Genomic DNA, 14121 nt, shown 5'->3' on the forward strand with positions numbered 1-14121 from the left:
ATTTATACGTAATATGTAAAACCTTTATACATTGGTTTACAGTGATACAAAAGTAAACGCTGAAAAATAAATAATTTATAAAATATTTAAAAATCACATCTAAAGTTAAATAGTAAAATTTTAAATTTTAGTTTATAAGTCTACGTGTTTTGTACCGGTGGAGAGGAGGCGGGCGCGCGGAGTACGCGGTCCGCGTGCTGACGGTGACGGCGGTCAACCCGCGGCCGGCGCACGTAGCCTGAATTATTTCCACGCGGGCCTCCCGTTAATTGGTTAGGTCACTCACGGAGTGATCAACTCGCTAATTTTGTCATTCCACTAAAACTACGCCCATTGACACTCTCCTCGACGATGGAAAGCCAACACTCCAGTATGGGAGTCGTATGTCTGTCTTGTCAACACGGCAGGAAATGGAGGAGAAAAACATGTACACATCAGCACAGCAGGTTTGTAACGTGCAAAAAGGACAGGTATATCGATGGTTACATGGATCTAAGTAGCATTCTAAAGTTTTTGCGTTTAAATCTTTATGAAAACAAGTTTACTTGAGAGGCTAATTTCCACGTCAGATACTGCGCCATATGCTCGATCAGAGCAGCTAGTAAAAACACATGCATGGCTCGTGATATATAGGCCAAACACAAACATCACGGACATCTTTAAAGCACATGGATTTTACACAAGATTTCTACATTAATCAGTTCAACTCCTAGAATGTTTCTTCAAAAATCATTAATCAAACATAAGAGGGAATCAAAAACAAGCAAGCAAGTGCTGGGTCAACTTGGCAGTCTTGCTAGCTAGCTCCACTGCAAAGGCATAAAAAGCACCACTCGTTTCTTTCAGTGATCCATTCCAGTCACCTCACCTCATGCCTTTCTGAGCCAAGAACACTGAGCACGATTAAAATCAAACACAACATATAGATGGTCGGTCTACTAATCTGGTTTTGGCTGGCTCACTGATCACCCAATTGCATGGCATTAGCCGTACTGCAGAACCGGATATTCCATGGGATTATCCCCCCACTTTTCCCGACAGCCAACTGCATCATCATCATCATCGTCCTCCTCCTCTTTAATTTTTCTCCTTCCTTTCCTCCATTGCCGCCTGCTTGCTTCTCCGTTCCACGAGCCATCCACTCAACCAGCTACGCAGCTATGGGCCACTCTTTTTATCTACCAAAAACTTTATTTTAGATCAATTTTTACCATCCTCGAGAAAGTATCAGAAGGTACCACTATTTTCTATGTACAATTTAGTACCTCTCTGTACCTTACATATAAAAAACAGTGGGACATCCTGATATCTCCTACGGGATGGGAAAAATGCTCTTAATTTTAACTTTGCCGCATGTATACTGATGCAATGTTAAAAATATTATAATATTCATCTTTTTCTTCTGCTTGCAAGCAAAATTTAAAATTTTAAACTCAAATCTAGTGTTGATTTTAATTTTTTTCCATCGTATTTTATTTTCTAGACTTTAATTTTAGATCGTGAACATCGTATATATAAAATTTTTATTTGTAAATATGTTATTGAAAAAGCGAAAGATGAGGCTGTCAAACTCTACTTTACATATGTTTCATGCCTTTTAAACTCCGGTGTACTTAGCTCCTACTTTGATGTATTAATGGTTTTAGAGATGAAGTTTTGTAAGACAAATAAATAAAATAAACTCTTCATGAAATGAAAATTGAGATAGTATGAATTTGTAACAGATTGGAGATGGCTAAGTCTAAGCTAGCTAATACCCTCACGTCGCCTCTCCTTCCTTTTCTTCCAAAAAGGCCAGGTCTTTTTTTTCTTCTAACTTTCTTTTCTCTTGCCTTCCTTTAGCTTGCAATTTGCATGACCTTGGTAAATAAGTGGACTGCCTAGTGAACGGTTAGTAATGGCTGTTAGTTTCTGATCAGCTCCTACTGATTAGGGTACCAATGCAGATTATCGTACCACCCCATATTTTAATAGAGGACTTTATTGACTTTTTGTTATATATGTTTGATCCTTTATTTTATTAAAAAATTATGCAAGTATGCATGCAAAATATAAGTTATAGTTAAAATATATTTAGTTATAAATCTAATCACAACAAATAACTCATAATTATATAAAAAAATTCAAATAAGATGAATGGTAAAACATGTAACAAAAAATCAATTACGTCATCTATTAAAATACGGAGAGACCAATATGTAATTACATTTTATTTGTATAGATATATAATTGAATTATATATATTATTTCACTAAATAGATCTTTGCATAGAAGAAAAAAAACACTCAATCCACACCATTATAATCTGAATCCATCCCGATCAAGTGGACACAAATATTTCCTCTCTTGTTCTTTTAATTAACATGGTAATTTCTTGAGTCCCAGATTCAACATAGGCGGGCTATTTTAGTCTTTTCGTTAACAGAATATTTTTGCCATCTAGCTAAGCATGTAAGCCACTTGTTTTGCTGCTAGTTTCATCACAAGATTAATTGCTTTCTAGAAACACGTTTGGCACGTTAATGCAGGTCGTTTTAGAGGCCAAAACTGTTGCTAATGCACATGCTCGATCGTTGCAGCAGCTGGTGCACGGTCCACGTAGCCACTGTTGCATGGCTGCGACATTTCAAACACATTTGTGTCCATGCACGTACGTACGTATCCTCCAGCTGGATCTACATCTACTCGGTCCTATCTCTAGAGAGAGAGATGGCCAATGAGTAGCTAGTATTGTTTGGTGTGTGATTTATGTGTTAAAACTGCAGATATTTTTGTTGTGTGTGATGATGCCATTGTTGCCAGCTTTAATCCCGTTGCTGTCCTTGTGATGAGGTACAGAATAATATTCGTGTGTGACGAAGGCAACTGCAGAGAATTAATCTTGATCCTGGGGTTGGGAAAAAGGCACAATATATTCATAAATAAAAAATAATGTATAATTTTTTTTAAAATGTGTTCTTTTAGTGATATAAAAGCAAATAATAAAAGATCCAAAAAACAACTTAAAATTTAAGATTGAAAATTTAAATTTTAGCTTATAAGTAAAACATTACATGATATTTTTCTGTCTCCGAAGAGGCGAAGAGAGAATTATGCTCGCCGGAGAATATGAAGGAAAGAGGAGGGTTGATAGGGAAAAGAGAGGGGCTCGCCAAGATTCTATCCATGCATTCGTAGAGCACATGAACACAAGAATTAAAATCATGCATAGAGCAATGAACTCGTCATAGTTATTTTTTATTTAGAATACAATTGAATATATGTAATCAAATAATAGAACACATGAATTTGGTATTAATCTGACTCTTCACCAATGTACATATACATCATAATTATTTTTCGCTACAAATAGAGCCTTCAAGTTACAAGTCAATTGAATATTATACTAGAGGAGAATGGGAGATATCGAGGCTAATGGTCTGCGATACAACTAATAAGCTATGAGGAAAACTAAAACAACATAATATAATTTATCACACAAAACTTTTATATCTATGTTATTCGTGATTTAAAAGTTAAAAAAATACCAAGAAATCAATTCGATCTAAAACTAAGTTTGAAAAATGAAATTCCGGTTGCGGTGGACAAACACACACAAGCAGATGATAAGTGATGGTTTTCTTTTTGGTGCTACAGCTCATTATTTTAACATGAGTCAAGTGCTGATTCAGGTCAGATTCGATTAGCTTTACACCTAAATAACACGGCAACTTCTTGCACTATGGGCTACACGTTGTGCACAAGCTAGCACGTTGACTTCCTAGTTTCTTCAGGTGCCTCGAGTGGGAAGTTGCATTGCCTCTTCTCTTTTATTTTTCCATGACGAGTCAATACTACTAGATATAATTTTAATTACATTGGTTCAAATTTGATTGCCACGAGAGACATTTCTCTATCTCTCTTTTTTTTTTCATGCGACACGAAAATATCTACATATACCACGTCTCGTCGCAGCACGCCACAAGCTCAGGGTAAAAGCAGTTTTTGTCACTAAGAAAACAACTAATTTTCTCCATCAAAAGAAGAAACATAGGATATTGGCTATATAGCTATAACAATCATACAGGAAAGGAATGAATTATAACATAATGGGTGAGAATGATGTAACTGCTTTAGTGGTTGACAAACTCCACAATTAAAGAGGCCATGACTGCCTACCCATCAGTTCCAGAGTCAATTGAGGCCTTCCATCTGTCATGCCATGCAATTATCAAGTAAAACTAGGGTTGTAGAGAATCTTAAAGATTAATTCATCCCATGTGGCCATGACATTTCTTCTTTGAACTTTTTTAACATCCTTAAAAAATACTCGAGGTACTATATTTTTCAATATAACATATTGAAAAAAATTTGATACCTTGATGTACTATAATTTTACACTAAAAATTTTGATATCCCAATATACTTTTTAAGGACGGTAATCTTCTTCTTTACACTGCAGTGCCGTCGTTGTTATGGAAACTCTCATGGGAGGGAAGAAGAATCTTCATTTGATTGGGCTTTGGTGCTCTTCTCTTTTCTGTTGGTAGAGACTAGAGTGGTGAAACGCAATAATAGCCCAAGGTGGTGGATGGTGCCCAATTATTGACCAAATTTATTAAACAGGGTTGAAGTTTCATTTGCCTTTTGGTTTTTCATTTCGTCAGAATGCACTAACAGGATGCTGAATTCAACTTGTTTAGCATCATTGTCATTTTGCTTCTGCTTAAGCTTATAGGACAAAATTTGAATTTTCGACCTTAAATTTAGAGTTAATTTTGAAGGTTTTTTTTATCTTAGTTTATTTTTCAGTCTTGGTTTTTAGATCCATAAGAATATATATAAAAGTTATATTCAAATATTATTTTTCATTTGTACATATATCGTTTGGTTTTTTTCTTCAAAAAGCGAATAATCCCTCCTAGTTTGCTTGAAAATTTTACGAGCTAAGAACCTAGTTTTGTAGACACCAGGCACTCGTCATCCTAGCATGATAGGGTGAGCCCAAAAGAAGCACAAAATGTATTACTGTGGTAAAAAAAAAATCTTGTGTGACATTATTCTCTTCTCTACCTATGAGTGGAAATTATAGCTCAACTATTTCAAAGGAATTAGTACGTGGGTGTGGGTAGAGGGAGGGAGGGAGGGCACTGGGCTAAGCGGAGGCTAAACCTTAAAGATCCACCGCAACAGTAGGAGTGGCGTGGCGACATGGAGGTGGAGGAAAAGTCGTACTAACCAAGTAGAATTTTTTTATTGAATAAACCTTTTTAGCAAGTAATTATATTACTAAACCATCGGGCAAAATTTTTCAAAACTGACCTTTTGGCCACGCCAGTGTTGGTGGCGTGGTAAGACAACTCCACGTCACTTGGTCGGCATGGCATGGCGTGACAGTCTTGCCATGCCAATGTCAATGGCGTGACAAGACAATGTTGCCACACCATTGTCGATAGCGTGGTAAGCCGTTTCGTCACGTCAATGTTGGCGACATGGCCAAAATGTTTATAGGATGAAAATATTTTCCCAGAGGCCTAGTAATAAAATTATTTATTAAAAAAATTTAAAGAATAAAAAAATTTCACCATAGCTATGGGTTTGTTCGAATCTTCATCTTCCCAACTTCTCTTCACCGGTGTGGTTTTTTGAATAAAATCTATAGTAAAATTATTTTCAAAAATCAGATTAATCAAATTAAAATTTTTTATAAGTAATATTTAATTAATTAAATGCTAACTAATCCAGCAAGTTTTACGAGCCGGAGCGAAAAGTTCCCAATCCCCTCTCTGGAACGCAAGCACGCGACGAAGAAGGGTTTTCTGCGTAATTTATTTTTTTATTCACTCCATTTTCAAATTAGAGACCATTTATTTAATTAATTCACTTTTTGCAAAAAATCAAGCAGCTTTTGGGCCCAAGCTGTTGGGCCTCTATATGGGCCCACCTCAAGGCTAAGCTCCGGCCCGTTATTAATTTCTTTTCCTTTTGAGATTTTCTTTTTGACTGAAAAACCCTCCTTCTTCCTCCTCCTCCTCCTCCTCCGCGATTCAATGGCGGGCGACGAGATTGGAGTCGCCAGGGAGAGGTGAAATCGCCATCAGATTAACCAGTGAAATGCTCTTCCTCGATGTGATTCTGCGCGTGTTCGGTGTGGAGTTTAACCAGAGTTTCTCTCGCGTGTTGTTGATTCGGTCCGAATCCGAGCAGCGAGTTATTGGGCAGGTTCGTGCTAGCCAGCATGCCGGAATCGAGTTCGGATCCTAGCAGCGGTAGGGGGAAGTCGTCCAAGAGGAATCTCCCTTCCTGGATGGGTTCGAGAGACGGGGAGGAAAATCCGGGCAAGAAGAAGCAGCAGACCCAGAAAGGATCGGATTTCTCCAAACTTTTGGTGCCTATCTAAACCCTATGCTGGTCTGAACACATCTGAGTATGTGTTGTTCTTGATGTATGCGTAGCTGATGCGATTGATTGTGCTTGTTTTGGGCAGGATGGAGTGGTGTTTGTGCTTTCAGGGTTTGTGAACCCTGAAAGGAGCACGTTGCGCTCCCAAGCATTGGCTATGGGAGCCGAGTATCGACCCGATTGGGCATCAGATTGCACCCTTCTCGTTTGCGCTTTCGCCAATACCCCCAAGTTTCGACAGGTCGAATCGGACAATGGAACCATTGTCTCCAAGGTGGATCCCTATTGTAGCTGTTCTTGTTAGGTTTCTTCAATATAGTTCTGTATCAGAAGGGCACTGATTATAGCGTATTTCACATCTCCTGAAAAAATAAAATTGCTATGCATACTACCATGTACTACTACAGAACACGATAGATTTGACAGAATATTATGGACTACTACTGCAGCAGAAGTTTCTTCCTACTATTTCATAGCATGAGTTCTAGATTGATGCCTTTTAACTTCTAAATAGTTACCATTGCTTTGTGATTTGACCGATTGACCTGAACTCCATTTAGAATGCCAAGAGCACAAAGTCGCATACAGCCTTCCATCTGCCATCACAGTAGTTCCATTGACTCCACCTGATCTTTGAGTCTGAAAAAGAATAGTGTGGCAAATATGACACTCTTTTTTGTACACCATGACACCTTGGGTATAAGATTGTATGTTGGTTTGTTCAAGAGCAGCCATTTGCTATCGAAATCCTGTCTGTTTAGTGTTCAGCATTGTCATTGATAAATATTGCAGATGTTCTTCCTTGTCCCTGAGCAAGTCATGTATATTGCCTTGTCCATGTTGGGCTTAAAATTGTTTAATATAATTTATCATTAAATACATATATCAGGATATCATGCTGTTTTATACGTTGGTAATTAGGCACACTTAAAAGATTAGCCTAACATGTCGACAGAAACCTCAATTTATAACACAGTGCATTGACATCTATCAATCAGGTTGAATTTAGGATTGCTTAGAGAATCAAAATTGCTCTTTTCACTTGTTTCAGGAGTGGATCATAGAGTCTCACAGCCAAAGAAAACTTGTTGATATCGAGCCTTACCTTATGCATGTTGGAAAACCATGGAGAAAAAATGAGCTAGTTGAATCCGATGAAGGTGACAACTAAGTGTTGCTTTCATGTGATGTTTGTTTCATTTAAGTGGTCTATTTTGCATCACACTTGCTTCATGATTTTCTATATTTTTTTATCGAGAAGAATAATATGAAAACGTTAGACCTTTGGAATTTTTCTTTGGTCTATAGAATTGATGATCATATTAGGTTATGGTGTCCTTACTCCTTACAATATCTCTATTTTCTAGTTCTTATGGTTCGTTTACCTTTCAGCAATACGTGCTAACTGTATCTCTACCTCATGTTGATATGATAATAATGTGTTTCGCAACACCCCCCCCCCCCCCCCCCACACACACACACAAAACTACTATTCCTCATGGTACAAATTTGCTGATCATTTCCATGACAAATATGTTCCAAAATGAAGCTAGGAATCCATCATATTTCCTCTCCAAGTTGAAAGAGTCTAGGTTTAAGGCATTTTTATAGCTGCAACTAAGCAAATCCTACACATCGAGATTTGTACTAGACATAGCTTTACTCCTCCATGGTAAGTGGACCATTTGTGAGCTTCCTTCTTTGTGTGGAACACTGAGTTTTGGCAACCTCAATGAACCAGGCACCACTTGATGCCTATTAACTAACTTGTGAAAGTTGAATTATAGTTGTGATTTGGAGTACTTATCTTTTTTTTTTTTTGCCGTGCAATTCTGAATCTGAAGTAGTTAGCAGTTATAAATGTATAATTTTCTAATGATGTTTTGATCTCCTGTTGTAGATAAGAAGAAGCCACATAAAGAGCGCCACAAGCAAGTTGAGCGATCTCATATCAAGGCATCACCCTCTGCAGACAAAGAGGTTTGTTGAAAATAAACTATTGATATAGCCACGAATTGGCAGGAGCACATATGATTTGAATTTATACTCGGTAACTATTAGATGGCTGCTTCAACCATTGGACTTTCTATCAGTCACACTGTCAGAGTAAACTGTATAATTAGATATGACTAGTTGCTCGATCAACATATTTTCAAAACCTGAATACTTAAATTATGTGTGTCTTTAGATGTGATTTATGCCTGGAAAGTTGTTTGCTAATTTTTTGGAGTTACCAACTTCCATTAAAAAAACATTTGTGTATTTTTTCCCGTCAACTCTTCATCTCAACAGGAAGTCCAGTTCAATATTTTCTCTTTCAAACTTGCCAAACATCATTACTTTTGTTCTTTTCTTGTTCCTTGTTAAGGTGCTCAAAATCAGAGAAATGACTCCAGATAGAACAAGATGAATGCAGCATGTATCCCCGGGAGCATATCAACTTGTTCTTCTTTTGTAACAATGAATAGCTTCCTTTTTTTTGCATGGGTTCCTTGCCCAATGACTGATAATAGTTTCTTGACAGGCAAGACATCCAGACTCTGCTAGCAAACAATTTTCTCCAACTAAAATAAAACAATGGGCAATGGATGATTTGTGTCAGACAATATCATGGTTAGAGAGCCAAGAAGAGAAGGTGAGCAATTAGGGGGAAATGGTCTGGTGACAGTTGATGAGTTACATTTCTAGTCTGTAATTCTGGTTGTGTTCTCTGAAGTAATTCAGCAATCACAAACATGTCTGCTAGCCATCATGAGACCATCTGCACTTGTTCTAGTCGGTGCCCAATGATGGTTCTAGAGGGAAAAAAAACATTTTGTCTGTTTGGTACTTTTCGTTGTCTTAGGCCGTGTTATGGAAATTACTCCAGATTAAGACTGTTAAGGTAGACTCATTAAAATCAAATGCATATTTCAACAGCAAGTAGTCTTACTATCAGTTAGAAAATGGTAATTAGTAGATCATCTTGTAGTTCTGTTTAGTATTCTCTCTATTCTTTATAGCCCTCTTTACAACAGAAGTTATTGTTGATGTTTTGTCTGATTTTCTTTGTTCTTTTCTGTTAGCCAGAACCAAATGAATTGAAGGCAATTGCTGCTGAAGGGGTTATCACTTGTTTGCAAGATGCCATAGAATCTCTCAAGCAAGGAAATGTAAGAATATTATCCCTCGCTATTTGAAGTTAACTATTTTCATTATTTATCTTTTACTTATTCAACAAGAACTCTGATATATCCAAGTGATTTCTGGATTGATACACTAACATTCAATAATCTTAAATGATTGAAATTCCTTGTTGGGAGATGCCAATCTAAATCTGGGTCAATTTGTCATTAGACTGGTTATTCTTCCACCAATCCTTAAGAGAACTCGATCTAATAGTCACACCAATATATACCTTTCTCGTGGTTATTACTGGCTCTGTCCTGTACCCAGTTGACGATGATCAACATTGTTTTTAGGATGTCAAGGGAGTGGCAGAGCAGTGGAGCTTTGTCCCCCGTGTCGTCCATGAGCTGGTAGAACTAGATGGAAGAAGAAAAGATGACTCATTATCAAAAGAACAACTCTCCCAGCTAGCAATCAAATGCAAAAAGATTTATCAGATTGAGTTTGCCCACATGCAAGGCAATGACAAGAAGCATCAGAGTAAACCAAGACCAGATGATGCCCAGTATGACAGTGATGACACGATTGAAATGACAGAAGAAGAGATTGAACTCGCCTGCAGACAACTCCCAGGGGGATGCGGACGATAGTGGTTAGCACTCCGAGTTAGGTCGTGCATGTGTTTGAGAATATGCAAGAAGAATACTGAATATCCATCTCCCAGGGTTTATCTGGGGCCTGGATAGCTGCAGATGTAACCTGAAAGCAATATGGTCTACCTGGAATCAAAATTGACCATTTTCTTTGAAACTTATGCCTTGATGTCCAGTCTTAATAGCTAACATCTACCCTTTCTGAGATAATCTGCTCTTCTTAAGTATGGAATCTTAATATAAACTGGAGCAGGAGTTTACAACAGCAAATTGCGAATACTGAGGCGTGGGTATCGTCAATTGATAGGTTTCTCCTGCTCCAACTAGCACTTCTATCCAAAAAATTATCTAGATGAAATCGTATCTATATATTATTTTTAAATAAATTTAGACCAGCTATTTTTAATTGCAGCCGAATTGTCGGGTGTTCTCGGTTCTCCCTGATAATTATGACTTAATTTTTATACCCACAAACAGTTGGATGTATTAAGGGCATATACAACCGTGTAGACAACTGCTGTATAAGTTATATATAGAGAAGGAAACATATAACTTGTACATTATGTTGTCTATTTAGCTGTTTCTATAATATTTAATACATTATTTTCTATATTTTATATTTGTTGCATGCAACCAGTGTATGAAGTTATTCTCTAAAAATGATTGAATGTAGCTTGGGAGCACCTACCCAAGCAGTAGACGAACGAGCGAAAAGACATGTAGCCTAGTGATTATAAAAATATTAGTAGCACTTGAGGTCTTGGGTTCGACGCCTTTTGCAACGAATATCCTAGGATTCTAATGGTTGTGTGCTTTTAGGGGAGTACTCTGCCATGTTATAAAAAAAAAAAGTAGTAGACGTGCCAATCAGACTGTGTTGTACTGTGTTTAAAAAAAGCAGTAGACAAACGAAGAGACAGTTTTCAAGTTTTTCTTGAGTTAATAATACCATGTAGGATGATTAATCTGACGTGAACATATATAGACAGCTATTGTCTCATTGTTGTACATGACCTAACTACTATATTTGTTTGTTATATTTGATGCCGTTGATTTTTATCTATAATTGACTATCTGTTATAGGGAAAGAGAGAGATCAGTAGAATATATTTTTTTTTGTTTTGGAGAATGATTATGCAGGTTTAATTTATACATGTACCGCTGTACATATTGGGGCAGGCACCCAGCCGGTTGTATAAATTAAGGCATACATGGTGGTTAATTAGCAGCTAGCATGGGTGACCAACGCATATAAAAAAATATATGCATTAATACCTAGATGAACTAAATGATTAATGTAGGCAAACCATAGAGCATTATAATATATAACGGAGGAAATATTATACATGTTTTATACATGTACAACTATATACATATAGTGGCAGGCACCCGGCCGGTTGTATAAATTAAGGCATGGTGGCTAGCATGGATGGCCGACGCGGCAGTTGAGCGTGCCGGCGAACTGCGTGAGCTGGCCGACGTAGCTGCCGTGCTTGGCGGGGATGAAGTCGAGCTGGTCGTAGCGGCGCTCGTTCCGGCCGCCGGACTGGTTGAAGAAGGCGCCGTTGAGGAAGAGGTCGCCCTGCGACTTCCACACCCACTCTTTGTACTCCTCGTACGCCGTGTACTCCCTCTTCGTCACCTCCTTCAGCTCGCCGTCGTCCGGCGCCCTGAACCGGTTCCCCTGGCTGATGATCGTCGGGTTCATGTTGCCGCCGATGGCGTACATCATCCAGTGCGTGTAGTCGTTGTTCACCACGTGGAAGAACCCGAACCTGCACCTCGGCATCCGCTGCACGAGCCCCTTCCCGAAGTGGTTGAAGGCGACGGTGATCTGCATCACCCTGTCCTGCGGGTCGCTGTTGCTGGCGCCGAACAGCATCACGTGGTCGTGCTTCGTGAAGTGGCCGTTGGAGATGGTGATGGCGGTGGAGCCGCTCACGACGTCGACGAGGCCGTCGGAGCAATTGGACATGGAGACGTGGTCGATCCAGACGTTGCTGGAGGACATGACGGAGATGCCGTCGCCGTCGCTGCGGGTGCGGCGGCCGTAGTGGCGCTTGGAGTCGCGGATCATGCCGCCGCCGTGCGGCGCCGAGTGGTGGATGTGGACGTTGTGGACGATCACGTGCTGCACCCCCTGCAGCGTGATCTGCGCGCCGGTGATGTGCACCTGCGCGCCGCGGCCGTCGATGGTCTTGTGGTGGCTGACGATGAGCTCCTGCCGGAGCTGGATGATCATGTCGCGCGCGAACACGATCCACAGCGGCCGGTCCTGGATCACGCCGTACCGGAGCGTGCCCTTCCGGGGCACGATCATCTCGTCGTCGCTGGCGTCGGTCACCACGTAGATCTTGCCGGCGGCGCCGCCGACGGTCTTGTGCCCGAACCCGCGGACGCACCGCGCCAGCCGCTTCCGGTCGCTGGCCCAGTCGCCGCGGCAGCGCCAGCACCGGTCGATGGGGTTCGTCGCCATGCAGGGCCCCCTGTACCTGGCCAGCGACCGCCGCGTGGTGGCCCGCAGCACGTCGGCGTTGAAGCGGTTCAGGGTGGCCACGGGGTCGCTCACGTACGCCGCGCGGCTGTACGACCGCGCCTCCTCGTCGCGCCTCGCCCAGTACTCCTCGTCGGCCGTGGCGTTGTACGATGTGACGGTGTGCGCCGCCACCACCGCCGTCGACGACGACGACGATGACGCGGTGGCGGTGGAGACGACGCAGAAGAGAATGCCCACGAGGCTCGCCGCCATCGTGTTGTACCGTGTGATGCCTTTAATTGTTTTGGTCCGGCGGTGGCTCGCCGCCGGCCGGCGCGTCACCGCGGGAAGGTCTCAGGGGGAGGTGTGTGTCCTCCGATGGGTTTCCTGAGACCTCCCGGGTGAACGGCGCCGTTGCGTGCGTGCCGGCGGCGAGGGCACGGTGGTGGTGCCGCACTATATAAATGGCGGCTTGGATACGCATGCGCTCTGCTCAGAATGGATTCTCATGGCGACGACGGCGGCGAACCATTCGTTGCATGCATGCATGTCGGCTTATTGCATATTGGCATGCTATATGTTCCCTCTGGCCCCATTTTTATCTATCGTTTAGATAATTATAAAAGAATCTGATCGTTTAGATTAATATGTGATACATTACTATACAAACATGTGCTTTCTATGTTTTAATATATAGCGTTGTTTATTTTTTATATACTTTTGATCATACGTCTTATTTAAAAAAATATGCAAATATGTGTGAAACTTTAAATAATACTTAAAATAAATTCAATAATAAATTGAACTGCAGTAAAATAAATGATCGGTGCATAAGTTTTTTTATTCCGATATGTTATCATTATAAGTCATCTAGCCTCATCTCACCTCATGTCATGCAAAAACCACTGCTTTTATAAAAATCAGAAAAAAACAAAGTGGTTTCTTTTAGAAATTTGTTTCTTTCATTATCTAAAAAGAAAAATGTTTCTTTTCTCATTATGATCTGTGTAGTCCATCAATTTTATGAGGTTGTTATAGTGTATGGGTATATTACTAGTCTATTAAAATAGGAGGGAGTATATTCAAATTTTACATGTATAATTTTTATTAAAAAATAAACTCTATGTAGGCTTGTATAAATTTTATTTAAAAAATAAACTCTAAGTAGTATGCTCTTATTTACGGTTATATTTTTTTGCAGCTTATAATAGTTGATTTGATAGTGCATATGTAAATAGTGACATATAATATATTAATCTATCTTGTTAATTTAGATGGCATACGAAAAAGGAATATACTCCCAGGATTTAAAAGAGTATCGTTGGTACGTAGGCCTGTCAATGGGAGGGTTCTAGGTAACCCATACCGATACCCAATTTATCCACACTCATTTTTCAAAGATATTATATATATATATATATATATATATATATATATATATATATATATATATATATATATATATCTAAATTAAACGAGTATCATCTAATGGGTACGGTTAAT

The 14121-nt window shown here is 39.7% G+C and overlaps 2 protein-coding genes across 2 annotated transcripts; one reads left to right on the forward strand and one right to left on the reverse strand.

The window, feature by feature from the left end:
• Positions 1–5989: 5989 nt before the first annotated feature.
• LOC102701551 (DNA-repair protein XRCC1) lies at positions 5990–10412 on the forward strand. The gene is made up of 8 exons (XM_006655718.2): positions 5990–6064; positions 6187–6367; positions 6467–6655; positions 7433–7541; positions 8282–8361; positions 8906–9016; positions 9447–9533; positions 9843–10412. Exons 1-8 carry the CDS (start codon positions 6030–6032, stop codon positions 10137–10139), a joined length of 1089 nt encoding a protein of 362 aa, XP_006655781.2. The 5' UTR covers positions 5990–6029; the 3' UTR covers positions 10140–10412.
• Positions 10413–11249: 837 nt separating this feature from the next.
• Positions 11250–13043, reverse strand: LOC102701828 (pectate lyase-like). The gene has a single exon (XM_006655719.2). The coding sequence runs from the start codon at positions 12889–12891 to the stop codon at positions 11563–11565; it is 1329 nt and encodes a 442-aa protein (XP_006655782.2). The 5' UTR covers positions 12892–13043; the 3' UTR covers positions 11250–11562.
• Positions 13044–14121: the final 1078 nt, after the last annotated feature.

Source organism: Oryza brachyantha, chromosome 6, assembly GCF_000231095.2.
Source record: "Oryza brachyantha chromosome 6, ObraRS2, whole genome shotgun sequence".
Taxonomy (NCBI): Eukaryota; Viridiplantae; Streptophyta; class Magnoliopsida; order Poales; family Poaceae; genus Oryza; species Oryza brachyantha.

What these genes read in the sequence shown, in the direction of transcription:
- LOC102701551 (XM_006655718.2), top strand. Translation starts at nt 6,030, where the DNA reads ATGGCGGGCGACGAGATTGGAGTCGCCAGGGAGAG. An exon ending in GCTAGTTGAATCCGATGAAG is followed by an intron (nt 7,542 to 8,281) that starts GTGACAACTAAG and finishes CTCCTGTTGTAG; the next exon opens with ATAAGAAGAAGCCACATAAA. An exon ending in AATCTCTCAAGCAAGGAAAT is followed by an intron (nt 9,534 to 9,842) that starts GTAAGAATATTA and finishes CATTGTTTTTAG; the next exon opens with GATGTCAAGGGAGTGGCAGA.
- LOC102701828 (XM_006655719.2), bottom strand. Translation starts at nt 12,891, where the DNA reads ATGGCGGCGAGCCTCGTGGGCATTCTCTTCTGCGTCGTCTCCACCGCC.